The sequence below is a fragment of the Felis catus genome, chromosome B2, assembly GCF_018350175.1.
Source record: "Felis catus isolate Fca126 chromosome B2, F.catus_Fca126_mat1.0, whole genome shotgun sequence".
NCBI lineage: Eukaryota > Metazoa > Chordata > Mammalia > Carnivora > Felidae > Felis > Felis catus.
The window spans coordinates 80,183,539-80,209,960 of record NC_058372.1 but is presented as its reverse complement, the minus strand read 5'-3'; the positions used below and the strand labels follow the sequence as shown (position 1 = coordinate 80,209,960).

Genomic DNA, 26,422 nt, shown 5'->3' with positions numbered 1-26,422 from the left:
TGAAATCTTAATTTTTGCAGTTTGCATACTACTTATGTGGGATATAGGGGGGAAAAGGTTGGTAAAATAAGGGATTCAGGTTTAGAATTAATTGAGGCTTCACTGAAAAACATACAGACTAGCCATGTGGCTTGGTGCTTTCTTGAGTCTTTTTTGTTTTTCTGTTTTTGTTTTTTATGCCTTGTGGATAGGGCATAATCTTTTATATCAGATAACTGGATTCTCATACAGGCTGTGTCAGAAACGAATTCTTTCGTCCTGGGCATGTCACTTAGTTAATTTTGTCTGTTGTCTAGATAGAAATACACACTATGTAAGTTGTTTTGTTTTGTTTTGTTTTTAATTTATAGGGAGGGAGGGAGAGAGAGTGAGTAGGGGAGGGGAGCAGAGGGAGAGAGAATCTTCAGCGGGCTCCATCCTCAGTGCACAGACCAATGAGGGACTTGATCCCACGATGTTGGGGTCATGACCCGAGCTGAAATCAACTTGGATGCTCAAACAACTGAGCTGCCCAGGTGCCCCCTGTGTAAAGTTTTGAAATAGGATCATATTAATGTTTTACTTTGCATTTTGTGATTTGTTCCTTATTTTTTATACAAATAATTACTGAGTTGCCCAGGTACTAGGGATACAGCTATAAATAAGAGACAGAATCCTGGTTCTCCTCATAGACCTTTTAATTCAAGAGGTGAAGGTAACCAATAAATAAGGAGATACATACTGTAATTTTAGGTTGTGTTAAGTGAATAAAAATAACACCACAAAATGGGGATTACAACATATGGGCTTAGAGCCCTATTTTAAATAGGTTGGTTAAGGATTACAACATACAGGCTTAGAGCCCTATTTTAAATAGGTTAGTTAAGGAGGCATTTATGAAAATGCTTTGAAATGGTTTACCAATACCACATTCTAAAATTGGAACACTTTTTGTTAGCCAAGACTTTGGACAGAAGTATAAATATGTGTGGTTAAAATTCAAAAGTGGAGATAAAACAGGCTAGATAAAGCAGAGGCTCTTGTAAAATGCTGATAGTACGAGTAGTAAGTAGCCACTTTCTGCACAAAGAAGAATATATAGCTAAATTGCAAAGAGGCAAGCCAGATCCCATTTGGGCAAGCACTTGGATTTCATCTGTGACACACATTTGGTTACTCTTGATCTTGTGTAGCTGATCATCAGTTTCATGAAATTTTAAATTTCTTGCATTTCATGTTTCAGTCTGAAACTTCTTCCATCTTGTTATCTTCTGGACCCCTAAAGCCAATGGCAATGATAACAGTAACCGTCACCTTATATTCATGCTTTTTAAATTTTGTCATTATTGATTATGGCCACATCTATGACCTTTCAGAACACCATGAGTTTTCTCTGTGCTTATCCATCACTATTGTCGCTTACATAGGAACTTTATTTCCCCATTGTATTAGAGCTAACTCTGAAACATTATGTTTGGACTCTATATATTCTTGGTAAAGGCCTCTCCTGTCTCTCTTTTTGTTAAGAATCCAATGTTTCTCACCTCTCCTCTTTTCATCCTAAAAGAAATTGATAGATCCTTTTTTTGAAAGAGTCTGTGAGCATGTGAAAAATAGATTTAAAAGAGAATGTGAGAGGTTTTGGTGAATGCTCTAGCAAGTTGTATGCAAGCTTAACCATCTAATTCTGGGAAAATGGCTTTGGGCCTTATGTAGAAAAATTGGAATAACAGCAAAATAGTGAATGCTAATCAATTAATAAGTCACCTGAACTCTGTCCTTTTTGTAGCTTGTACACAGCTCTACGGAAAGACTCTGGGACAAAATTAGTGGATGGAACTGGCCATAGACCTCACTACAGCCTTCGGACTCTTTGCAGGGCCCTGCGATTTGCAGCCTCCAATCCGTGTAGCAACATCCAGCGCTCACTCTATGAGGTCTTTCTAAAGTCTGTGTTTTTTGTATGGGAGCTTGGCGTATGGGCTCACCGTCAGAAGGGAGGGAGTGATTATGTGTCTGCCAGGTTTGCCTGTGTTTTCCATTTAGTCAGATAAGCCCAGAACATTTCATACCAGTACTACCCTGACCTTCTACCATCCTGTCACATTTAAAAGTTGTTCAGCATGGGGCGCCTGGGTGGCTCAGTCGGTTGAGTGTCCGACTTCAGCTCAGGTCATGATCTCACGGTCTGTGAGTTTGAGCACTACGTCGGGCTCTGTGCTGACAGCTCAGAACCCAGAGCCTGCTTCAGATTCTGTGTCTCCCTCCCTCTTTGCCCCTCCCCCACTCGTGCTCGCTTGCGCGCACGCGCTCTCTCTCTCTCTCCCTCTGTCAAAAATAAACATTAAAAAAATAAATAAAAGTTGTTCAGCAGAGGGGGGTGGGGGGATTGCATGCCTGAGTGGCTCAGTCAGTTAAGCATTTAACTTTTGATTTTGGCTCTGCACTGGGTGTGAGGCCTGCTTAGTATTCTCTCTCCCTTTTCCTCTGCCCCTTCCTTTCTCATTCTCTCTCTCTCTCTCTCTCTCTCTCTCTCTCTCTCTCTCTTTCTCTTTCCCCACACTCTCTCCCTCTCTCCCTTCCCCTTCTCTCCCTCTCTCCCCCTCCTTCCCTCCCTCCCTCAAGGAAAAAAAAACTAGTTCTGGGAACCAGTACCATCTAAGAAGGTTGAATTTTGTTCCCGAAATATGTTGGCCTGTTACTGCAGAAGGGTAATTAGTTTTATGCATATTTGTTTATTCTTTTTTTTCCCTAGGGCTTTTGTTTGGGTTTCTTAACACAGCTTGATAGGGCATCACATCCAGTAGTTCAGAAGCTCATTTGTCAACACCTTATCTCTGGCAGTGTAAAAAGTCTGCTGAAGCAGGTATGTTTTTTGATGTTTTTGACTTGTTTAATGTGAATGAATGGCTGAATTATCAACTTTTCAGCTTTTTTTTTTTGCAGAAGTAATCTGTTGCAAAAGATTTAAATATTAGAGGGTGTCTTAGATGGTGCAAATTCCCAATAATCCTACTCCTACTCTTTAGAGATTTAAGCCTTATAGTCATTTCCACCTAAATTATGTATGTTTTTATTTTTTTATGTATTCACATTCTGACTGTGTGTATAGATTTATCAAGGCAAATTCTTTCTTGTTTTTATTTTAATTCCTATTTAACCTACAGTGTTCTATTAGTTTCAGGTGTACAATATAGTGATTCAAAAATTCTATACATTATTCGGTGTTCATCACAGTGAGTTTTCTTTTAATCCCTTCATCTGTTTTACCCATCGACACTCCCGCCTCCCCTCTGGTAATCATCAGTTTGTTCTCTATAGTTAAGAGTCTGTTTTTTGGTTTGTCTTTTTGTTGTTTTTTGTTTGTTTCTTCAGACTCATATATGAGTGAAATCATATGGCATTTGTCTTTCTGACTTACTCTACTTAGAGTCAAATTCTAATACACATATCTAATATAAATGATTTTAAAAGGATCATCTTGGGGCACCTGGGTGGCTCAGTTGGTTAAGCGCCCAGCTGTTGATATCAGCTCAGGTTGTGATCTCAGTCATGAGATTGAGCCCCGCATAGAGCACCACACTGAGCATGGAGCCTGCTTAGGGTTCTTTCTCTGTCCTCTATCTGCCCCTCCCCCACTTATTCTTTCTTTCTCTGTTTCAAAATAAATAAATGAAATTTAAAAAAAAATTAAAAAGGACTGTCTCATAAGACTGTTCTGTAGCTTCTTTTCTTAGCCTAACTGTATACTGCATATAGTTTTGTTCTGTACCCGAGATCACTGTGACATGGTTTCTAAAGGTTACATAGTATTTTGTTGCTTGTACCATAATTTGTGTACACACTTCACATCTGATTGATGGTTGGGCTTCCCCCCCCCCCCCCATTAAACACAGTAACTGGGTTGCCTGTGTCACTCAGTTGGTTGAGTGCCCAACTCTTGATTTCAGCTCAGGTTATGATCTCAGGGTCATAGGATCGAGCCCTGTGCTGAGCATGGAGCCTGTTTGGGTTTCTCCCTCCCCCACCCCTCTCCCTTTCACTAGCCCCTCCCCCATTTGTGCACATTCTCTCTCTCATGCTCTCTCTAAAATAAAAAAAAATTTCTAAATTAAAATGCAACTATTTCAGTTTGACAAAGGAAATTATAGGATAACATAGGACTGAAAGATGCAGAGTAAGTTTACCAAATAAATGCTTTTTTATGTTGATTTATTCCTTTGTAGGAAGAAAGAGCCTTAGGGACTTTGGACTACTTTAGATTCAATATATTTTCCTCTTTAAAAATTATACAAATGGGGCGCCTGCATGGCTCAGTTAGTTAAGCGTCCAACTCTTGATTGCGGCTCAGGTCATGATCTCATGGTTTGGTTCATGAGATCAAGCCCCATGTTGAGGCTTGGAAGTTTTCTTTTCTCTCTCTTTGTCTCTTCCCCCATTCACATGCACATACGTTTTTTTTTTTTTTTTTTTAATTTTTTTTTTTTAACGTTTATTTATTTTTGAGACAGAGAGAGACAGAGCATGAACGGGGGAGGGTCAGAGAGAGGCTGACACAGAATCTGAAACAGGCTCCAGGCTCTGAGCTGTCAGCACAGAGCGCGACGTGGGGCTCGAACTCACGGACCACGAGATCATGACCCGAGCCGAAGTCGGCTGCCCAACCAACTGAGCCAGCCAGGCGCCCCACATGCACATACATTCTGTCTCTCAACATAAATAAACTGTAAAAATTATACACGTAACACATGAATATTTACTTTTGGTAAAACATGAGGACATTGAAAAAAATACTCAAGCTTGCTTTATTATCTCAATACCATTTTTTTGGTGTGTGTTCCTCATGGTTACATGTGATTGGAGGCTTAAATATTCTTTTTCCCCACTGCTCCTGAGCTCAGTAGAGGAGCCCTTAAAAGCAGTAACTGCAATGGTGCTTCAAGTTAGGGAACTAAATGTTTGAGGAGAGCACTTCTTTGTAGTTATAGATCTCACCATTTTTGATCTATGAAAATGAGAGTTTTGTAGAAATCAACTTCATATATTCAAAAGATTATGCTGTCACCCACAATATTCTTTTTTTTTAAATTTTTTTTTAATGTTTTTTATTTATTTTTTGAGACAGAGAGAGACAGAGCATGAGCAGGGGAGGGGCAGAGAGAGAGGGAGACACAGAATCCGAAGCAGGCTCCAGGCTCTGAGCTGTCAGCACAGAGCCAGATGTGGGGCTCGAACCCACGGACCGTGAGATCATGACCTGAGCTGAAGTCGGACGCTTAATTGACTGAGCCACCCAGGTGCCCCCACAATATTATTCTGAATAGATTAATTTCTCTAGATGGTGGCTTTTATTATTTGTTTGTTTGTTTGTTTAATGTCTTCCAGGAAGTCCAGGATGTAATAATGCAAAGGCCATTTCCCTCAATTCAATGTTGGTCCTGTCTTTAGGAACATGGTTTATATGAAGTACATGTTTTTGATCAAAGTACTTCATCAGAGTGGGAAATTTAATAGGTGAAAGAAAAGAACTGAATCATAAATTATTTGAGAATTTACTTGATTCAGTTTCTTCCTCATACACACCTACCACCCACCTGGATTTTAACACGAGTATGTGTCACTTGTCATTGTTTTGATCTCATTCCTCAGAGTAATTTATTTTCACATTTCACCTATGGCTTTAATGCTGAAAGCATTCAGAACAGGGCAGCATTCTTGGTGATAATTTCTTTTCCTACCTTACACTCCTTTCTGAAAGAAAGCCATAGTTGTCATTGGACTATGGGGTTATTTCTCTAACTTGTGTCTTTCAGCCTATTCCAGAACCAAAAGGAGGTCGTCTTATCCAAGTCGAAGGATACTGGATTTCGGTGGGAGACAGGGAACCTACGATAGATGAGACCTACATTCTTACGTCTTCTGTTAAGCTAAACCTGAGAGACATAGTCCGAGTGGTTTCTGCAGGGTATGTGGACCTTTTCTCTTGCTGCTCTGAAGCTTTACCAGAATGGGCATTAATGACATTCTAGTCTTACTTCGATAATTTTTCAAGTGCTGTATTTGTTGTTCACTGGCTGCGTGTCGCTTTTCTCCTGGCACAAAGCATTGTTCTAGTTATACCTTTGGTGGGAGCAACACCCACCAATTATTTTGGCCATCTTTAAAGTTGCTTTCCAGTATTGGGCTGATGAATACTTGTCTCCCATTATTTAAGTGAGTAACAGCTAGTCCCATTTACTGTTTCTCATAAGTACTGCAAGAAAGGTTGAGATTGTTTTCCTCTGTATTTTTTAAGGAACCATTTTTATATAGAAATTTCTCAGAACTTAAGAAACATACCATTAGTGATGCACAGGTATATAAACATATTCTTTTATGCTGATAAATTCTGTATTCTTTTTTAAAACTACTTGAATTAATTCTGGTTTCTTTCTTTTTTTTCTTAAATTGGTTTATTGTTTCGTGTTTTGAAGAACCTATCCAGTGTTGATTCAGGGAGAGACATCAGTTGGTAAAACAAGCCTGATCCGGTGGCTGGCAGCAGCTACTGGTAACCATTGTGTGCGTATTAACAATCACGAACACACAGATATTCAGGAGTATATTGGTTGTTACACATCTGACTCTTCAGGGAAGCTTGTGTTTAAAGAAGGTAGGATTATTATTTCATTCCATGTGTGTGGATATTCATTCTTTGAAACCCATTTCCCCAGGTAATCTTTATCCTTTCCAATTGAGGTACATGACCTTTGCCATAACAGCTGGTTTTTCTTTTTCTCTGATTTCCCTGGTTAAAGAATGATGGTGAGGGGTCCAGCTTTCTTTGAGCCCCACTGATCTCATCAGTTGTACACAGGACTACTGCCAAGTTTTGTAGAGTGCAGTTGAACTGCTACTTCATTTTCTAGAGACTCAGAACGGGGTGAATGTTGAACAGAGGGGAAGCTGAGAATAGATATGGGAATGTGGTAATTTAAATGAAATTGGACTGCGGGGGGGGTGGAATAAGTTGAAAATGTGATATTTGTCAGCCTTAGCTCCCCTTCTGTGTGAAATAAAAAGGATTACTTTGGTTAAAAATTGTGCTTCCTTGATAACTCAGTGTCACAAGTTATCTTGAGGCGTGACTAACTGTAGGGAGTAATTTGTTTTGAAATTTCATGTTCTAGTATTGGTTGATTTGTATATTACATTTTTTTTAAAACCTTGGACTAACTTATGTACTAATTCTCAGTGTTTGTTTTTTAAGGTATTCTTATTGATGCTATGAGAAAGGGCTATTGGATTATTTTAGATGAATTAAATTTGGCCCCTACCGATGTGTTAGAGGCACTGAACAGATTACTGGATGATAACCGTGAATTGCTCATCACAGAAACACAAGAAATTGTTAAAGCTCACCCTCGGTTCATGCTTTTTGCTACCCAAAATCCCCCAGGACTTTATGGAGGCAGAAAGGTATGTAGCATTTGCCCCTTACTCCATTTGTTACCCCATTGAGTAGTAAATCTTCTTGATAAGACTGAAATTTTTTTTTGCTTTTTTTGAAGGGTTTTTCTTTTTCTGGTGAATAGCAGAGCCTCTGTTTTGGAAACTTTTTTTCTGATGTGTTTCCTAGGTGCTTTCTAGAGCCTTCAGGAATCGGTTTGTGGAGCTGCATTTTGATGAACTGCCTAGTTCTGAGCTGGAGACAATCTTGCATAAGCGCTGCAGTTTGCCACCCTCCTATTGTAGCAAGTTGGTTAAAGTCATGCTGGACCTTCAGGTATTTCACCTATCACTTAGTTTCAAATGGAATGTATTGATTATATTTGATGATCAAAATTTAAAATTTGATAGCCTTCTCCCGTCTGTTAATTTTTTTTTTCTCACAGTACAGATAGTATCTTTAAAATATGTTCCGTTAATATCCACTTTTTGGTTTTATAAATGAATAATTTAATATCGTGTTAAAAATTTTCTCATAATTGTATGTGATAACAGTTCTCTACTTGTTGATAATGTTGGAACATTTTGTTTAGGTTGGGATTTGGCATTGACAAACTAGTTTTTGTTTTTTAAATGGAGCTAGTCCTTGAATGGACATAACTAAACATACCTTTTTCATGTCTCGGTCTTGTCAACTATGCAGAGCTACACTTTTTTGTTTTTTGTATCCCATTTTAAGGTGTTAGAAGTGTTATCAGAATTAATACACATTTACCTTCTAGAAAGCTAATAATAATTAGCAGTTATACTCCTCTGTGTTCCCAAATTATGGGAATAATGTTTGCCACCATTTGTATTCATAACTTTTTCTGTATGATATAGGAGATGGAATTCCTTTTTTTTTTTTTTTTTTGGTGTTGTGATTTGAAATTCCATTGTTAATATTCTTATGTATGAGTTTGAATATTTATCTTCAAAGGATTACTTTCCATTTACTTAAAAAAAATTTTTTTTTAATGTTTGTTTTTAAGAGAGAGACACAGTATGAGCAGGGGAAGGGCAGAGAGAGAGGGAGACACAGAATCTGAAGTAGGCTCCAGGCTCTGAGCTGTCAGCACAGAGCCCGATGTGGGGCTCGAACCCACAAGACATGAGATCATGACCTGAGCCGAAGTTGGACGCTTAACCGACTGAGCCACCCAGCTGCTCTGGGATGAACCATTTTCATGGGAGCTTATGTTTGCTAAAAAATTTTATATAGGTTGTACAGTGTGCTTGCCATCACCCTTTTTCATTTGTTTTGATATTGTAATAGTCCTATCGCAGAAGTTCTTCAGTGTTTGCTGGAAAACAGGGCTTCATCACCCTTCGTGATCTGTTTCGATGGGCTGAAAGATACAGATTGGCTGAACAGACTGAGAAAGAGTATGACTGGCTACAGCATTTAGCCAATGATGGTATGTTTTCAATCGGATGTTCTCAAACCATTTAGTTATGTTAGATATTTAACTTTCTTATTAAAATAAGTTTTTCCCAAATTGTGATCTATATACATATTTTACTAGGTATTCCAGATTTAGTCTTTCTCCCTCAAGTGCAAAGTGCTTTTGAAAATGGTTCTTTTCTGTAGGCATCTGTGTTAATATGTTTGGATTTTTACAGTTTTCTCTTTGGTTTAGGTGCCTCCATGTAGGAGTCAGATAGGGGCACAGTGCCAATAAGACTTGAGGCAAATGGCTGGTGGTGTCTCTGTTGACCATTTATCTACAACTCGGTAACCATGGATAGTGGTGCTTCTGTCTTATACAGAAAGCTGACAGGTTTGGTCAGGTAATATCAGAGTTTTGAGAGGAAGCAGTTATGTCATGAGACTCCTGATTGGTCATTTTGGTTTAATCCATGGGAAGAATTTATGTTTCTCTATATCCTAGGAAAGAAAGCATTTCAGAATCTTCTGATTTGAAAGGTACTAATGAGTCATTAATAGAATCCTTAATAAGGAGAGTACAACTAACCCTTGAGAGTTGTTTTTTTTTTTTTTTTCTTTACTGGTAAAGAGTAGATAGATGGAGGAACACATTTTTTAGAAAACTTTAAAAGGAAAACTTTTTAGTCAAGGTATAGCATACAGTAAAATGAATGCAGTGCTCTATTTTTTCATGTACAAGGAAGATCTATTTTTTTTACATATGTATGTGTCCACGTGAATCATCATCTAGACCAAGGTGTAGAATATTTTTCAGTGCCTCAAAAGATTCCTTCATGGCTCTTGCCAGTCTTAACCTCCCTTGGAGGTAACCACTGCTTTGACATCTATCACCACTGCTTTGATTTTGCCTGTGCTTCAGCTTCAACTCGTGTCATGCAGTATGTACTCCTTAGGCTTGGCTTTTCACTCAGTCTAATGTGAGGTTCAGTCACGCTGCTCTGTGTATCAGGATTTCATTTTTTTTTTTCTTATTGTTGTAACCCGTTGTACAGGGATACCGTAATATATTTATTCATTCTCTTGTTGATGGACGTTTGGGTTATTTCCCCTTTTTAGCTGTTATGAATTAAACTGCCCTGAACTTTCCTCTATATATCTTTTGGTGCACACATGTTTATTTGTGTTTGGGTCTACCTGGAAGTCCTGTTGCTGGGACGCAAGGCATCCAAATTTGGTTATTTGCAGTAGGTTTTCCCAATTGTCCAGAATAGTTCTTTAGATACCCTCTCCACCTGCAAGCTTATAAGAGTTCCTGTTCTGTATTCTGAACATCCCTTGGTATTATAACTTGACACTTGATGACTTCTTTCTTTCTTTGTTTCTTTGTTTCTTTCTTTTTTTTAGGTTTTATGCTTCTCGCAGGCCGAGTCAGGAAGCAGGAGGAAATTGATGTGATTCAAGAAGTTATTGAAAAACATTTCAAGAAAAAATTGTGTCCTCAATCCCTTTTCTCCAAAGAAAATGTCTTAAAATTACTGAGTGAGTAGGTCAAAATATCTAGAGAAAATGAATTGAGTTGTACTCTTACTAGCTAAATATTTATTCTGCCTTTTATAGGTAAATTGTCCACTCGGGTATCCATGTTGGAATCTGAGTTCAGCCACATTGTGTGGACTGAGGGCATGCGGAGACTGGCGATGCTGGTAGGAAGGGCGCTGGAATTTGGTGAACCAGTGCTACTGGTTGGGGACACTGGGTAAGTTCCTCTGCTTCTGTGACTGGAACTCATTATGATGGATCAGTTCAGTTCCATGGGAGTACTTGAGTTATCTCTGAAGGGTTATCAGGAATACAATCTTTGTTTTTTCTTTTCCTTTTCTCCCTTCCTCTTTTTTTTAAAGGGCCCGTAAGAGGTCTATTGTTTACTTTTCCTTCAGACTTTTGTGATGGAAGAAAAGGTTTCTTGCATTATTATCATTAGAGCAGTTTTTTTTCTTTGTAATTCTTCTGAATCGTGACATTCATTCTATAGACATATACAGAATAGCAGATGAGATACTATCACTTGAAAGTCTGTAAGGATTGGATTTCTCTCCCATCCATTGGTTGTTGTTATTAGAAGTAGGAAAGAATGAAATTCATGCAGTATTTGCTTTTCTAGATAAGGAACGTTGTAGGGTGCGGGTGTTTGGGGGAAGGGTACCCTTAGCCCAGGGTGCAGACGTCCTGGGTTGGCCTGCAGTGTCTGCTCTAGTGAGGCCTTCACCAGGGCTCCCCTCTTTTGCTCACTGGGGTGTTTGTGGGTGTGTGTTTGGAATTTATGGTCCTTACTAATCTGGTGTGTATTTCTTAACAGGTGTGGGAAAACTACTGTCTGTCAGATGTTTGCAGGCTTGGCAAATCAGAAACTATACTCTGTTAACTGCCACTTACACATGGAGACATCGGATTTCCTGGGAGGGCTGCGACCAGTGAGACAGAAGCCAAAGGACAAGGTTTGTCCAGTAATAAATGATGTGTTTATTCATTTGAAGAACTGCAGTTGGTTCTGTGCATGAATCAGCTGTGGAATTTGTTTATGGTGAGATTTTTGATTTGAGGTTTGATATGTAGCTTTAGATTTTCACTTGTCTACAAGAGGCCTTCATGAGCATCCTGTTGTACAGGCTTTCTTCCTTATGTTTAGACCCTTAATTTCTGCAGAATCTTGTGGAGCCATCTGCTCTTTAATTTCACACCCCTCTTTTCCAAATTGTAGGAAGAAATTGATACATCAAGACTTTTTGAGTGGCATGATGGTCCTCTAGTTCTGGCCATGAAGGAGGATGGCTTTTTTCTCTTGGATGAAATCTCACTGGCTGACGACTCTGTTCTGGAAAGACTCAATAGGTATATGTGTAAGAGATTTACCCTGTGTTTGATGTTTGTGATGGTCTGGTTATTTATTTTTTTTTTTTAACTAATTTAAAAATTAAAAAATTCCCATCTAGTTAACACAGTGTTATATTAGTTTCAGGTAGGTGTATAATGTAGTGATTCAGTAATCTATATGTTACACAGTGCTCATCGTGATACGTATACTCTTAATCTCCTTCGACTGTTTCACCCATCCCCCCAACTACCTCTCCTCTGGTAACCATCAGTTTTTTTCTCTATAGCTAAGAGTCTGTTTCTTGGTTTGTCTCTTTTTTTCTTTGTTTCTTTTCTTAAATTCTACTTAGGAGTGAAATCCCTATATTTGTCCTTCTTTGACTTACTTAATTTAGCATTGTACCCTCTGGTTCTATCCATATTGTTGCAAATGGCAGGATTACATTCCTTTTTATGGCTGAATAATATTACATTGTATATGTATATGTACCATGTTTTCTCTAATCATTCATCTATCAGTGGACATTTGGACTGCTTGTCAATTTGGCTGTTGTAAATGATGCTAAAGTAAATATAGAGGTGCATATATCTTTTTGAATTAGTGTTTTCATTTTCTTTGGATAAATATCCAGTAGTGGAATTACTAGATCATATGGTACTTCTATTTTTAAGTTTTTGAGGTACCTCCATACTGTTTTACTGGTCTGGTTTTTATAGGTATTAATTCTTGTGCACAGTAATATTCTCCATAGGTGCATAGTAAATATTTGAAAATAATAATGAGTTACCGTTTTTGTGTTTTGTTTTGACTTTACCACTCAGGGTCCTTTAAGGGGCCTAGTTTTTCTGTTTTGCTGTCAGTAATCAGAAAGATGGCACTGTGGATTGTTGGGGCTAAAACAAATGAGCCCAAGTTACAACTTTTTTTTTTTAATTTTTTTTTTTTTTTGGTGTTTATTTTTCAGAGAGACAGACAGAGTACGAGCAGGGGAGGGGCAGAGAGAGAGAGGGAGACACAGAATCTGAAGTGGGCTCCAGGTTCCGAGCTGTCAGCACAGAGCCCAACATGGGGCTGGAGCTCATGAACCATGAGATCATGACCTGAGCTGAAGTCAGATGCTTGACCGACTGAGCTACCCAGGTGCCCCTACAACTTTTTTAAGGCAAATTTTATGTGACCATTATCTAAATTCTTTGAAAGAACTAGAATCAGATTTCTAAATGTTATGGCTGCAAGGCCTCAAAATCTCAGACCAGTGTGAATTTTGATGTATATCTATTTTTCTTTTTTGAAGTTTAATTTGCACACCATAAAATGTATCCATGTTAAATGTATAATTCAACCCAGTTTTATATTTCTACCATCACAGAAGAATGCATCTCTTTGGCCCCTTTACAGTATACTTCTGATGCCATCTCCTGCTCCAGGCAACTTTCTGCAAAATTTACTTTCTGCAAAAAAAGAGAAAAGATTTGTCTTTTCAGCACATTCATATAAATTGATTCTTCTCTCACTTTGCATCGTTTTGAGGTTCATCCATGTTGTAACCTATGTTAGTAGTTTGTTCCTTTTTATTCCTAAGAGTATTCCAGTGTATAGTTATACCATATTTTTATCTACTCAGCACTTGATGGTATTTGTGTTGTTTCTACTTTTATGAATAATGCCGCCATGAATATTTGCATGGAGTTTTTTTTTAATGCATTTTTGTGCATTTTTAAAACAAATGGATAAAAGGAATTTTTTTTCTTTTGATCAGAAATATTGTTCCATTACACAGGAATTGGGATAATGAGTCATGTAAAAATTTGTGGTAGGAAATTATTAAAGTGAAAGCTCAGCAGAAGAGATAACTTTTTTCCTTTTTAAAAGAATGTTGAAGACCACAAAATAGAAGAGTACATGAGCCTTTTCTAATCTTAATTCTCTGATTTTTCTTTTAGTGTCCTTGAAGTGGAAAAGTCCTTGGTATTAGCTGAAAAAGGCAGTGTAGAAGACAAGGATAATGAGGTAGAGCTGTTGACTGCTGGGAAGAAATTCCGTATCTTAGCAACCATGAACCCTGGGGGCGACTTTGGAAAAAAAGAGGTAAAATTGTGTTCCTGAAGCATAATTTTTTTCCAGTTTTTGACCTCAGTTCACTGGTAGCTGTAAATATAATATGTAAAAATGCATTTGGAATTTTATATTCGGTAATAATTTAAAGCCTAGAAAGATAGTTTAGAATTATTACAAAAATGAAGTCTGACAAAAGCATTTCCTTATTTTTACATCTCATGGTGTGTATGTGTCTAAAATTTCATTGTGTCAGTCGCTTTGCCCAACTCAACTCTTTACATATGTTACCATAACAAATTCTCACAAGAACTTTGCATGAAAGTTATTTTCCTACTTTCATGGATAAGAAAAGATGAAACTGAAATTTAATCTATTTTTTTAAAGTTTATTTTGAGAGAGAGAGCTCACACATGCACAAGAGAGGGTACCAGCAGGAGAGAGGCAGAGAGAGAGAATCCCAAGAAGGCTCCACTCAACACAGAGCCCAACACAGAGCCCAACACGGGGCTTAATCTCATGACAGTGAGATCCCGACTTAGCTGATATCTAGAGTCAGACGCTCAACTGACTGAGCCGCCCACTGCTCCGAAACTGAAATTTAATCTTTTTAATTTAATCTTAAACTCTGCTTCTGGAGTCTGCTTTCTTAAACACGAGTGTGGCTTTGAGTGATTTTAGAGTGACAAAAATGTTGCAGCCAGGAACCTCTTCTGGTTTTGCAAGTGGAGCCTATCTGTTCTCTCCAAGGATTTGTGGGTTATGCTTATAGACTATTGGTAAAGGAAAGGGTGGAAAGCAGTTCCTTCTGGTCATGGGGGTAGTGTTAGGATTCAGCCAGGATCCAATACCCTGAACACCATAGCTTTCAGGTTCATGAAGCCTCTCAGTAGAGAAGTCTTCCTCTGTGTTGATCCTGGTCTGTTAGAGTTAGGAAAATGGTAATGTGATAGGTCAGGGATGATGAGAACGGAGGTTGATTGTGAATGAAAGTAATTAAAAATCTTGGTAATTTGGTGGATACCCCTGAAATGTGAACATGATGTTTTGGGCTTGATTTTCCTCTGTAGTGTAACAAGAAAGATTATTGCTGTGCCTCTTGAAATGTTCTTAAGAGACGTAATAAAGTATATCACAGCTTCAAACATAATGTGAGAACTGGTTCCTGGGTTGGCTGGGTGGCTCAGTCGGCTAAGCGTCCGTCTTTGGCTCAGGTCATGATCTCATAGTTCGTGAGTTCGAGCTCTTTGTTGGGCTCTATGCTGATAGCTCAGAGCCTGGAACCCGCTTTGGATTCTGCCTCCCTCCCCCTGCCAATTGCACTCTGTCTCTTTCTCAAAATTAAATTAACATTAAAAAAAACAAAACAAAATAGTTCCTTGGCAAATGGAAATCCCGTAGAAAGATCTGATTTTGACATTGTGTGTGTTAGCTTAGGTTAAGATAGTTTAAGTTTTTCTTAGAAAAAGATTGCCAACTTTTACCTAAGGGAAAGCTCTTTTTTGTTTTTGCACACCTAGCAAGCAGAGTGAGGTAGAATGCTGAAGACCAGAAGCACTGCTTGTCTAGGATGGCAACAGGGAACACTCACACATTCACTGGGTCTTGGTTGAGCTGCTCCTGGGTATAGGCATTGCTCCTGGTCCTGTTGCAGTAGGCCAGATAGATGGATGGAGCTTATCAAGTTATAGGCAAGCAATGATAAACTAATAGTTATGTGCATATGTGGCATTGTAAATGCTTATTAATAGGGGAAGGGTAAGAGGAATCCATTTTGAGAGCAAAGGCCATAAGACTGGAAGAAGTAACAATTCTTTGTTATGCAAGAGGTAAAATATGTACCTCCTTACTAATTTGGCTGTTCCTCTTTGAGCCACTTAGAAGATGTTTTCTCTGACTTCAGACAGCTCTCCCCTTATCGCACAATAGCATTTATTTTCTCTAAAACATTGGTTTTGTAACTGAAGGTAAAGGAATGGCTTTTGCTTAGGGGAAAGTATTCAGGCTTGGGAATCACCCACTGGGGCTAGAATTCAACTTACACCATTTACTCTATAAAACCTTGAAGTTCTGTATGTCTATAAAGAAAGTGATGGGAATATGGTGTTGGGGGGTGTGGTGGAGATTAATGAGATGACATATGGAAGGAGCCAGGACAAAGTAGACCTTTAATAAATTGTACCTACTAGTAGAGATAATAAGAGGAGCATTTGGTATTTGTTAGACTCACAGCTAACATTTCTTCAAAGGATTTGTTCTCTAACTTTCCTCATAAGTATCCATTCATATTGAAATTTTTGTTTCTTGTAGTTGTCTCCTGCCTTAAGAAACAGGTTTACAGAAATATGGTGCCCACAAAGCACAGGTCGTGAAGATTTAATTCAGATTATCAGCCATAACCTTCGTCCAGGATTGTCTCTGGGCAAAGTAGATCATAAAGGTGAGTTTTCTCAGTTGGTACAGGTTGTAATGGTGGTTATGAGGTGGAGGGGATTGTATGTTGGGAATGAGAGGTGTTGTATAGGACATTAGCAGTGTACATATGTTGGCATGTTAAAAGGAGAAGAGGAGATAGAGAAATGGCAACAAATAGATGTAAGAAAATAGGCTATTTGGAGGCGCCCGGATGGGCTCAGTTGGTTGGGCGAGCAACTTCGGCTCGGGTCATGATCTTGCAGTTTGTGAGTTCGAGCCGCCTGTTGGGCTGTGTGCTGACAGCTCAGAGCCTGGAGCCTACTTCGGCTTCTGTGTCTTCCTCTCTCTCTGCCCCTCCCCTGCTCACACTCTGTCTCTCTGTCTCTCTGTCTCTCAATAATAAATAAACGTTAAAAAAAAATTTCAAAAAACCAGGATATTTGTTATCTTCCACTTAAGTGTCCCTTCTTCATATCGCCTCCTTTACCAAGGTTTTTAAATTCTAGCTTTTTTGTTTTACCTATTGGCTCTCTTTATTTAAAGTATATTTGTTCTTCAGAGATGAGGAAGATTTGGTTTAAATTTTAGTCGTTACCACCTTCAGAAAATGTTTATAGACTTTTTTTTTATGAAAACAATTTTTTATGTTTATTTATTTTGAATGAGAGAGCACAAGTGGGAGAGGGGCAGAGAGAGAAGGAGAGAAAGAATCCTAAGCAGACTCTGTGCTGTCAGCAAGGAGCCTGATGTGGGGCTTGATCCCATGAACTGTGAGATCATGACATGAACTGAAATTAAGAGTCAGATGCTTAACCAACTGAGCCACCCAGGTGCCCCAAAAATGCTTATATACTTTTAAACTGCATTTCTTTATCATCGACTAATTTATTATTAACTTTATTTAAAAATTTCATTATAAAAATGTTCAAACATAAGAAAATCAAAAATAATATTAAAAAACTTCTGTATACCTAAAACCTAGATTTAGCTATTTTTAAGATATCTGGTAAGGGTCAAAACGTTTATTATAAAGTTCTTTAGCCTAAATTGCTTCGATGTATATATGCATATATTTTTTTAAATGCTTATTTATTTGTTTTGAGAGAGAGAGAGGGAGGGAGAGAGGGTGCGTGGGAGGGACAGAGAGAATTCCAAGCAGGCTCCTCAGTGTCATCATAGAGCCTGACCCAGGGCTCAAAGTCATGAACCATGAAATCATTACCTGAGCTGAAATCAAGAGTAGGGTGCTTAACCGATGGAGCCACCCAGGTGCCCCTACATGCATGTTTTTTTATTGAGGTATAATCAACATGTAACATCATATCAGTTTTAGGTACACCACATGATTTGATATTTGTACCTATTGTGAAATGATTATAATATGTCCACTTAACATTTATCATGAGATGTGTGTTTGTGTATTGAATGGCTAAATTTAGAATCCAGTTCTGGGGCGCCTGGGTGGCTCAGTTGGTTAAGTGTCGACTTCGGCTCAGGTCATGATCTCGCAGTTCGTGAGTTCAAGCCCCGTATCGGGCTCTGTGCTGACAGCTTGGAGCCTGGAGCCTGCTTTGGATTCTGTGTCTCCCGCTCTCTCTGCCCCTCCCCCACTCACATTCTGTCTCTCTCTCTCAAGAAATAAACAAACATTAAAAAAAAAAAAGAATCCAGTCTGATTTCAAGCCATAATACATAGTTTTTTGGATCTCATCATTTCTATTCTCTTCTCTTTCTTTTATCTCTTTCTGAAAGAATGTAAAAGGATATTTGCTTCTTTGAGTTCCAGACTCACCTGGAGGGCTTGTAGAAATAAAGCTTCCTGGGCCTCACACCTACAGTGTCTGTTTCAGTTGGTCTGGGGTAGGACATGAGAATTTGCCTTTCTATAAGTTCTCAGTTGATGCTAATAACGTTTGTTCAAGGCCCACACTCAGAACTCCTGACTTACCTTGGTTGTGTGCTATTTGCAATGGTGCATTTATTATGAGAATTTCGGTTAAAGAAGAAAACAAATTACTACACAAGCATGGTTTATCTTTTGGCTCTGTGTTGGGGCTGGATCCCCCTAGGATGTAACCTCTTTATCTTCTATGGGCTGCTTACTTTTATGAGTTATTTTGATTATGATAAGAATGGCAGAGAATGCAACTGCCATTACACTGCCATGTTTGCTCCATCACTAGTGGGCTTCATGCTTAACTGAGCGAACAGTTTCTCCACATGCTGTTTGGTACTGGGGTCTCTAGGACTTAACTCTGAACCTTGCTGCTTGATCTTAAGGCACTTGTTTGCTCTAAGCTCTGTAGGCTACATGGCAGCAACTTTTTTGGGGAAGCATTAGGGTTCCTGAGAGAGCAAGGGAGAGTAAGGGAGAAGTGGCTTGATTTTTATCATCTGGAAATGAATCAGGTTGGCACAGTGTAAAAACATTCTTAAAAACTATGCAGGGGCACCTGGATGGCTCAGTCAGTTAAGTGTCTAATTCTTGGTTTCAATTCAGGTCATGATTTCACAGTTTGTGAGTTCCAGCCCCAAGTTGGGCTCTGTGCTGATAGTGTGGAGCCTGCTTTGGATTCTCTCTCTGTCTCTTTCTGCCCTCCCCTGCTCCTTCCCTCTCTCACTCCCTCTCTCTCTCAAAATAAGTAAACTTTTAAAAAAGGATTTAACAGGGGCGCCTGGGTGGCTCAGTCAGTTAAGCATCTGACTTCAGCTCAGGTCATGATCTCATGGTCCGTGAGTTCGAGCCCCGCGTCGGGCTCTGTGCTGACAGCTCAGAGCCTGGAGCCTGTTTCAGATTCTTCTGTGTCTCCCTCTCTCTCTGCCCCTCCCCTGTTCATGCTCTGTCTCTCTCTGTCTCAAAAATAAATAAACGTTAAAAAAAAAAAAAGGATTTAGCAAACTGTGCAGTATAGGGGCGCCTGGGTGACTCAGTGATTAAGCATCCAACTCTTGATTTTGGCTCAGGTCATGATCTCACTGTTTGTGAGGTCGAGCCCTGCATCAGGCTCCATGCTGGCAGTGCAGAGCCTACTTGGGATTCTTTCTCCCTTTTTCTCTGCCCCTCTCCTTCTCCATGCGCTCTCTCATTCTCTCTCTCAAAAATAAATACACTTTTTAAAAAAGGGCAGAAAACTGTGCAGGATAAAAGGGGAAACTAGAGGGGTGCCTGGGTGGCTCAGTCTGTTAAGCGTTCACCTTTGGCTCATGATCTCATGTTTGTGGGTTTGAGCCCTGCGTTGAGCTCTGTGCTGACAGCTCAGAGCCTGGAGCCTGTTTCAGATTCTCTGTCTCCCTGTCTCTCTGCTCCTCACTTGCTCATGCTCTGTCTTGTCTCTCAAAAATAATGTTAAAAAAATTTATAAAATGGGAAACAAAGATTTTATTCCAGGTTTTCTTTTCTTTTTCTTTTTTTTTTTTTTTTTAGTGTTTATTTATTTTTGAGACAGAGACAGAGCATGAACAGGGGAGGGGCAGAGAGAGAGGGAGACACAGAATCTGAAATGGGCTCCAGGCTCTGAGCTGTCAGCACAGAGCCCGACGCGGGGCTCGAACTCTCGGACCGTGAGATCATGATCTGAGCCGAAGTCGGACGCCCAACCGACTGAACCACCCAGGCGCCCCTCTAGGTTTTCTTTATAAAGATACATAAGATTTAATGGATCTAATATTTCAACTAATTATGAATTCTGAATTGAATTCTGACCCTGCTGAGAATACTCAAGATATACTTACTGCATTATCTAAATAAAAATATAAATATCCCTGAGTTCTACTTACTTTCTGTAGGACTTTTGTTCACAAGTTATAGTAGTAATTTTATCTATACATCCACAGTATGAACTAAGCAGAAAAGATTCCATTAAGTCAGTGTTTTGTTTTGTTTTTTTAATGACCTCTGAAAGGCATGTGGGCTTTTCTCAGTCTCACACTCTTATGACAGTACATCTAAAGATACTGTGTTTTCGTTAAAATGACATTTTTTTTAGAATTATTTCCTTGAGTTGTATTTCTAAAAGTGGAAATAAGGAAATTCATAGTTCTCATTGGTTATGGCCAGGTTGCTCTCCAGAAGGACGGTCCCATTCATAATTCTACCAGCAGCTTAGTAAATGTGCATGCTTGGGATAGTTCAACATGGAGTTTTCTTTTTTTTCTAAATATAATGAAATCCATTGTTTTATCCTTGTTACTTTAATGAGTAAGCTAAAATTTCATTTTCTTTATTAGTGATGAGCATTTTCTATGATACATTTTTTTTAAATGCCAATCATTTTATTTTTATTTTATTTTTATTTTATTTTATTTTTTAAGTAATCTCTATGCCCAATGTGGGGCTCAAACTCATGACCCCGCATGAGCATGCGAGATCAAAAGCCGCATGCTCAACTGAGCCAACCTAGTCATTTTACACATTAGCATTTATTATTACATATTTTTCACATGGGTTTCTATATTTGGTTACCTTTTAATATTTGTTATAAAAAATCCCTTTATGAACCCATCTACCTTAGCTGATGAACTTCTGTTCAATAGTGATGGTTTAATTCCCCTCAAACAATGGATCAGATTGTCAATTACGTCTTGTAAACATTTGTGTTTTTTTTCTCTAGTTAGTTTTTTTCTAAGTAATTCGCAGTGTAGCCTTGAAGCCTTTTGCTGAATGGTCTACTTTATATTATAGCAGTGCTGATTCTTCCTCATCATATTTTCTTTTTTTAAAACACATTTTTGGTATTCCTACTTATTAGATAAATGTTTACTGTTGGCTTCAGAAGTTCCATAAAGTGCCTGACTAAATTTTTTTTTTTTTAATTTTTTTTTTCAACGTTTTTTATTTATTTTTGGGACAGAGCGAGACAGAGCATGAACGGGGGAGGGGCAGAGAGAGAGGGAGACACAGAATCGGAAACAGGCTCCAGGCTCTGGGCCATCAGCCCAGAGCCCGACGCAGGGCTTGAACCCACGGACCGTGAGACCGTGACCTGGCTGAAGTCGGACGCTTAACCGACTGCGCCACCCAGGCGCCCCATGCCTGACTAAATTTAATTGGCTTGGCTTTGCTCTGCCTTTTTTTTTTTTTTTTTTTTTTTGGGACAGAGCCCTCATGAGAGGGAGAGAGAGAATCTTAAGCAGGCTTCATGCCCAGCACAGAGCCTGACATGGGGCTTGAACTCAGGAAATCGTGAGATCATGAGCTAAAATGAAGAGTAGGACACTTAATCAACTGAGCCACCCGGGCACCACAAATTGTCTTTGCTTTAAATCTACATTACTTAAGAAGCATTTTATTTCCAAATATTTTACAATATGAAATTGTGATAATTAGAATAGTCCTTTAACTTAAATCATGGAACAAAATTTATGAATCCTTTAATTTGCTGAATTCTGAGGGATGCATCAATTTAATAAAAGAAAAAGCCTGAACTAAATGCCACTGAAAATGTGGCATCCCCATTCCAGTGAATCAGTTTAAAATACAATAAAATTTATGTATTTTCTAAAATCATTGTGTCTTAACTTAAAAATTGTATCTGAACGGGAACCAAATGAATACTTTCTTTGAGTAGTTTTCAGGGCTCCATCTTAGGCTGTAATTCTCAAGGTGATTTTTCTTTTTTGGTAGGTATGGTATGCTATTCATGAACCCCTTGGGAATGTAGTAAAGCTATGGACCCCCTCTCCTTAGAAAAAGCAGTAATGTACATTCACAAAAATTTGCATATAATCTCATGAAGCACAGACCTCTTTTAGGCCTTTTCTGGGCCCTCCATTACAAACTCCTATTTTGTAGTGTTTTATTACAACCAGTTCCAAATTGCTTTTTACTTCCTTGTGTCTTAGGGGCTGACATAGCTGAGGTGATGCTGGATTTCATTGAATGGCTGACCCACCAGGAATTTGGCCGAAGGTGTGTGGTCAGTATCAGAGATATCCTGTCCTGGGTTAACTTCATGAACACAATGGGGGAGGAAGCTGCTTTGAAACGGCCAGAGACCATCTCCACTGTGACATCTTTTGTCCATGCTGCATGCCTGGTGTACATAGATGGAATAGGTTCAGGTATGTTGTCTGTTAGCTGGTGTGGGAACAAGGAGGTTAGGGTAGTGGGGAGTAAGAAATGGAATTAGCCCAAATCTCTGACCTACTTTGTAAAATCACTTAACTCTAGCATTTCCAGGAGCCAGAATAGATTTTCTTTTCTTTCTACTCTTTTTGAGAGGTGGTTGATGTAAAAGATAGGCTGAAGCTTCACATTGATTATAGTCCAGGGTAACTGGTAAATGTGAAGTGATTATGAAGAAAAAGAAGACTGTTGGAAATGTCCTTGCTCCTAAAGGACTGAGGACTGGGTAATTCTTAACATGAATAGTCATTTATAGTGAATGGGCCTGAATCCTTTAGTTTTTTTTAAGTGTACTACAATTTCTTAAATTTCACTAAGTTCTGTTTTTTCAAGAGTGAAGATTAGAGATATAAACCAAAATGATCACTAGTACCACATTAATTACTCCTTCCTCCAGACTGACTTATCATGGAGTACATGGTGCTTTACTGAATAAGCTGCTGCTAATCTGTAAATTATTGGGATGGGAGGGGCAGACCTTTTGCCTTTGGACTGTTCACACTAGCAATCATATTTTGGGTATGCTTCAGCTAAGGTTTAATTTCCCCTGGAAACTGCCCAAGAGCTCCTGATGTGTACATATTTGGGAAGCTTGGTGTCATGCTGTTGTTTGATGGTCTGATCCTCTCTATTTTAGGGGTAACTTCCTCAGGGTTTGGTACAGCTCTCTTGGCTCGCAAAGAATGTCTGAAATTCCTAATCAAGAAACTTTCCAAAATAGTGAGACTTACAGAGTGTCAGAAAAATGAATTGAAGATTTATGACAGACTCAAGGCCAAAGAATTTACTGGAATAGATAACCTTTGGGGAATTCATCCATTTTTTATACCAAGGGGTAAGAATGATTTTAAATAAATGAAGGTTCTCTTCTTGTAGATCATGGGTACTTCACTTTTGTTGTGACTTTTAGTGTATCCTACTTCTGATTATTTTCAAACTAGTTATCTGAATTAGAATCTGACTTGGCATAGCCAATCATAATTGCATGAACGATTAAAAATACATAACTGGCACATAAAAATAGGGGAAAGTATAGTTTTTAATCTATGAATAAAATGTCTTATAAAATGCATTTGTTTTTTATTTGATGCTTAAAACAAGAGCTTTCCTATAGTGATAATTCAGCCCAGGGTGTATCATCATGAGGATGACCCTCATCACGCTTACAAAAACAGTTTTGTGAACTGTTGAGGACTTGGCTCACTCATCTTCCTCTCCCTGGCACCTGACATGAGCAATCCCAGGCATTCAGAATATGTCTGTTGATGGAGTGAATGGATGAATGAATGAATAAGATTGTTGCTTGTCTAGCAGGGTCATCTGTTTCTTGTCCCTTCCTCCCTCCCTACATCAATAATTGTTGAGTGTCTGAAATGCATAGAGTGGCAGTTACTGGGGGTTCATTGGTGAACAAAATCAGCCCAGGTACCTGACCGAATGGAATATAGCCCTTTTCTCTCTCCCTCTTCAGTACTACTCTTCATCCCTGGTGGTGCATCAATGATTTAAGTTCCCTAAGTCACTGTCATAGTATTTAATTCTCTCATGTAGGAGCTATATGTTAGTGGCATGGGACTGAAGTGGTCCTTGCTTCTGCTTCCATAGCTGAGGTGTAATAGATGTTTTCCTAGCCCTCCAAATTGGTATATGAAAAGTTTATTCCAGGAGACATAGTAGTACAGATGTTAAGCCCTATAAAACTGTTATTAGCCTGCATTATAGTTACATTATGGGTTAAAGATGCATCCTGAATTGTCTTGTTGACCTAAAAACATTGGATGAAATTGCCTATATGGAACCATGTGGCCGATACACCTAGCATACACTTGATTTTTAGGAAGATTCCAATTTATAAAGGTAAATCGTACAAGTACTTGAAGTAATTCCAGGTGTAGGTTGTGAAAGGAAAAGTGTGCTTGCAGTAAGACCTATGTATGTATGCGTAGACCTAAGTACATGCATAGGTGTAAGAGCTGGAGAGATCTGAGTAGTAGGCACAGTTGAAGAACGTGTGCTGCTGGCTATTGCTTTAAAGCAGTTGATGAATCTAAAAGTGGTGAAGTGTTGAAATAGGGTTGAGCATTTTCACCACAGATGGTACTTCACTGACTGAAAGTCTGCTTGGTAGGTTCTTAAAAATCTTGACTTGACATGTATATATGATTTGCTGATTTTCATCTTCTATGTGGCTTTTCTTTTCTCTACTTAAGGACCTGTCCTTCACAGGAATAATATTGCTGACTATGCACTCAGTGCAGGCACCACTGCTATGAATGCCCAGAGGCTCTTAAGAGCTACAAAATTGAATAAACCCATTCTCCTGGAGGGCTCTCCTGGTGTGGGCAAAACAAGTTTGGTGACAGCATTAGCAAAGGCTTCAGGCAACATCCTTGTTCGAATCAACTTGTCAGAACAGACGGTAAGCTTAGTCATTCTGCAGCTGATGAGGATGAGTGTAGGGAGTAATGTTTGTATCTGTTTATAGAGTTTCTTATTCAGAAATAGTTAGGACATTTTCAGTACCTCAGATATTTCATGGTGGTAAAGACCACACCAACATGACCTTCAAATTAAGTCTGCTTTTAGGTTCGTTAATAGCTGATATCTGTAATCTTGTTCCCCTCTAGATGCTTTATTATAGTTGTCTTTTGAGAGATAGTTACCCAATTCAGTATATATTATAACCTTGTTTTTTGTCATTTCTAAAAGGGAAAAATTAGTAGAAATAAAATGGCCTTTAAACAGTCTTAGGAAATAATGGGACAAGAGGTGACAAATGAGACTCCCTGGACGTTGTTATTGGTCTTTGTTTTGTTTTTTGTTTTTAAAGCTCACTAATTAATTTCCAAGTATAGCCACAGTTGAGAACTGCTGATATAGAGCTCCAACTCCAATCGATTGATACTTGCAGTATTGTGACAAAAAGGTTTTTGAGGGCATGTCTGGGCTCCTGGTACAGACTGCTAGGTTGATTAGTTCTGTTGTGGTGGGTATAAAAAGGAAAAGTAGCGTAAGGCTCAAGAATTTATCAGGTTAGACTTAAGGTCTTGGGATCTAGTAAATTTTTTAATGTAATGTTTTCCTCCTTTCTACCCCCTCTTAAAGGATATCACAGACCTGTTTGGAGCAGATCTACCTGTTGAAGGTGGCAAGGGAGGAGAGTTTGCCTGGCGGGATGGCCCTTTGCTGGCGGCTCTGAAGGCAGGCCATTGGGTTGTGTTGGATGAGGTGAGAGGTTTGTTGTTTCAAGGATAGGGTCACAATGGGAAGAGTAGTCATATTTTTCTTGTTTCTAGGGCATATCTCAGTGGGTTGTCATGCTTTTTTGCTAGTAAAGACAGATTCTCTAATGAAGAAAAATCCTTCATGGTCTCTTTTAAGAATGAGAAAAGTCACATCACAAAGCACATGTAGAGGCCCCTGTGTATACAAGCTACAAACCCCAGCTTTTGTAAGCCAGCTACTAGAGAAAAACTATCTCTTAAGTTGTCTTTTTTTTTTTTTTTTTTTTTTTTTTTTTGGTAATGTTTATTTTTGAGACAGTGAGCAAGAGTGAGTGAGGAAGGGGCAGAGAGAGACAGGAGACAGAATTGGAAGTAGGCTCAGAGCTGTCAGTACAGAGCCTGACTCGGGGCTCAAACTTATGAACCATGAGATCTTGACCTGAGCCAAAGTTGGACCCTTAACTGACTGAGCCACCCAGGCACCCATGTCTCTTAAGTTTTCTTAAGAGACATACAAAAAAAATGGTGAGAAAACGGTCAGTGGTACATGTGTATGTTAGATAAATGAATGAGTAGAAGAATGGAGCCCCTCATGATACCTGTGATAAATGCTGGATCTTAGTGACCAACAGCCACTGGAGATAGAGAAAAGTGATGCACAAAAATAAAAAATTTAAGGCTGTGGGCCAATGTGTCTGGTCACAAGATTCCTTTGGAATCTGAAGCTGGAGGGCAGACTGTGGTATTTCTTTTCAGCTGAGCTGCTTCACCATGGAGGAGATATTAAGGAGAAGGAGCTGTCATGTGGACCACCCACCCACCTCAGTTTTTAGAAGAAGATGTCTGATAGTATTAAATTCTTTAGCCAGAAAAGAAAAAATGCCTAGTTTTAAAGC

At 38.9% G+C, this 26,422-nt stretch overlaps 1 protein-coding gene and 1 long non-coding RNA gene across 4 annotated transcripts in view; one reads left to right on the top strand and one right to left on the bottom strand.

Moving 5' to 3' along the window:
• Positions 1-26,422, top strand: part of MDN1 (midasin AAA ATPase 1) — a 175,121-nt gene that overhangs the window by 59,167 nt on the left and 89,532 nt on the right. The window contains exons 21-37 of the mRNA XM_045057836.1: positions 1,769-1,916; positions 2,735-2,845; positions 5,793-5,944; positions 6,453-6,631; positions 7,229-7,437; positions 7,598-7,744; positions 8,723-8,864; positions 10,241-10,375; positions 10,454-10,592; positions 11,193-11,331; positions 11,595-11,725; positions 13,652-13,796; positions 16,074-16,203; positions 22,020-22,238; positions 22,940-23,137; positions 24,513-24,721; positions 25,408-25,530. Coding sequence (XP_044913771.1) covers positions 1,769-1,916; positions 2,735-2,845; positions 5,793-5,944; positions 6,453-6,631; positions 7,229-7,437; positions 7,598-7,744; positions 8,723-8,864; positions 10,241-10,375; positions 10,454-10,592; positions 11,193-11,331; positions 11,595-11,725; positions 13,652-13,796; positions 16,074-16,203; positions 22,020-22,238; positions 22,940-23,137; positions 24,513-24,721; positions 25,408-25,530 — 2,656 coding nt within the window. The remainder of the gene's footprint in view (positions 1-1,768; positions 1,917-2,734; positions 2,846-5,792; positions 5,945-6,452; positions 6,632-7,228; positions 7,438-7,597; positions 7,745-8,722; positions 8,865-10,240; positions 10,376-10,453; positions 10,593-11,192; positions 11,332-11,594; positions 11,726-13,651; positions 13,797-16,073; positions 16,204-22,019; positions 22,239-22,939; positions 23,138-24,512; positions 24,722-25,407; positions 25,531-26,422) is intronic.
• LOC109499774 lies at positions 328-25,515 on the bottom strand. Of its 3 annotated transcripts, XR_006598010.1 has the most exons (4): positions 25,420-25,515; positions 13,070-13,159; positions 1,147-1,258; positions 328-522 (listed from the first exon to the last, which is right to left on the bottom strand). It is a non-coding gene; the product is annotated as an uncharacterized LOC109499774 (long non-coding RNA). The 3 variants fall into 3 exon arrangements; XR_002157270.3 differs by having other exon boundaries at positions 328-1,258; XR_006598011.1 differs by lacking the exon at positions 1,147-1,258.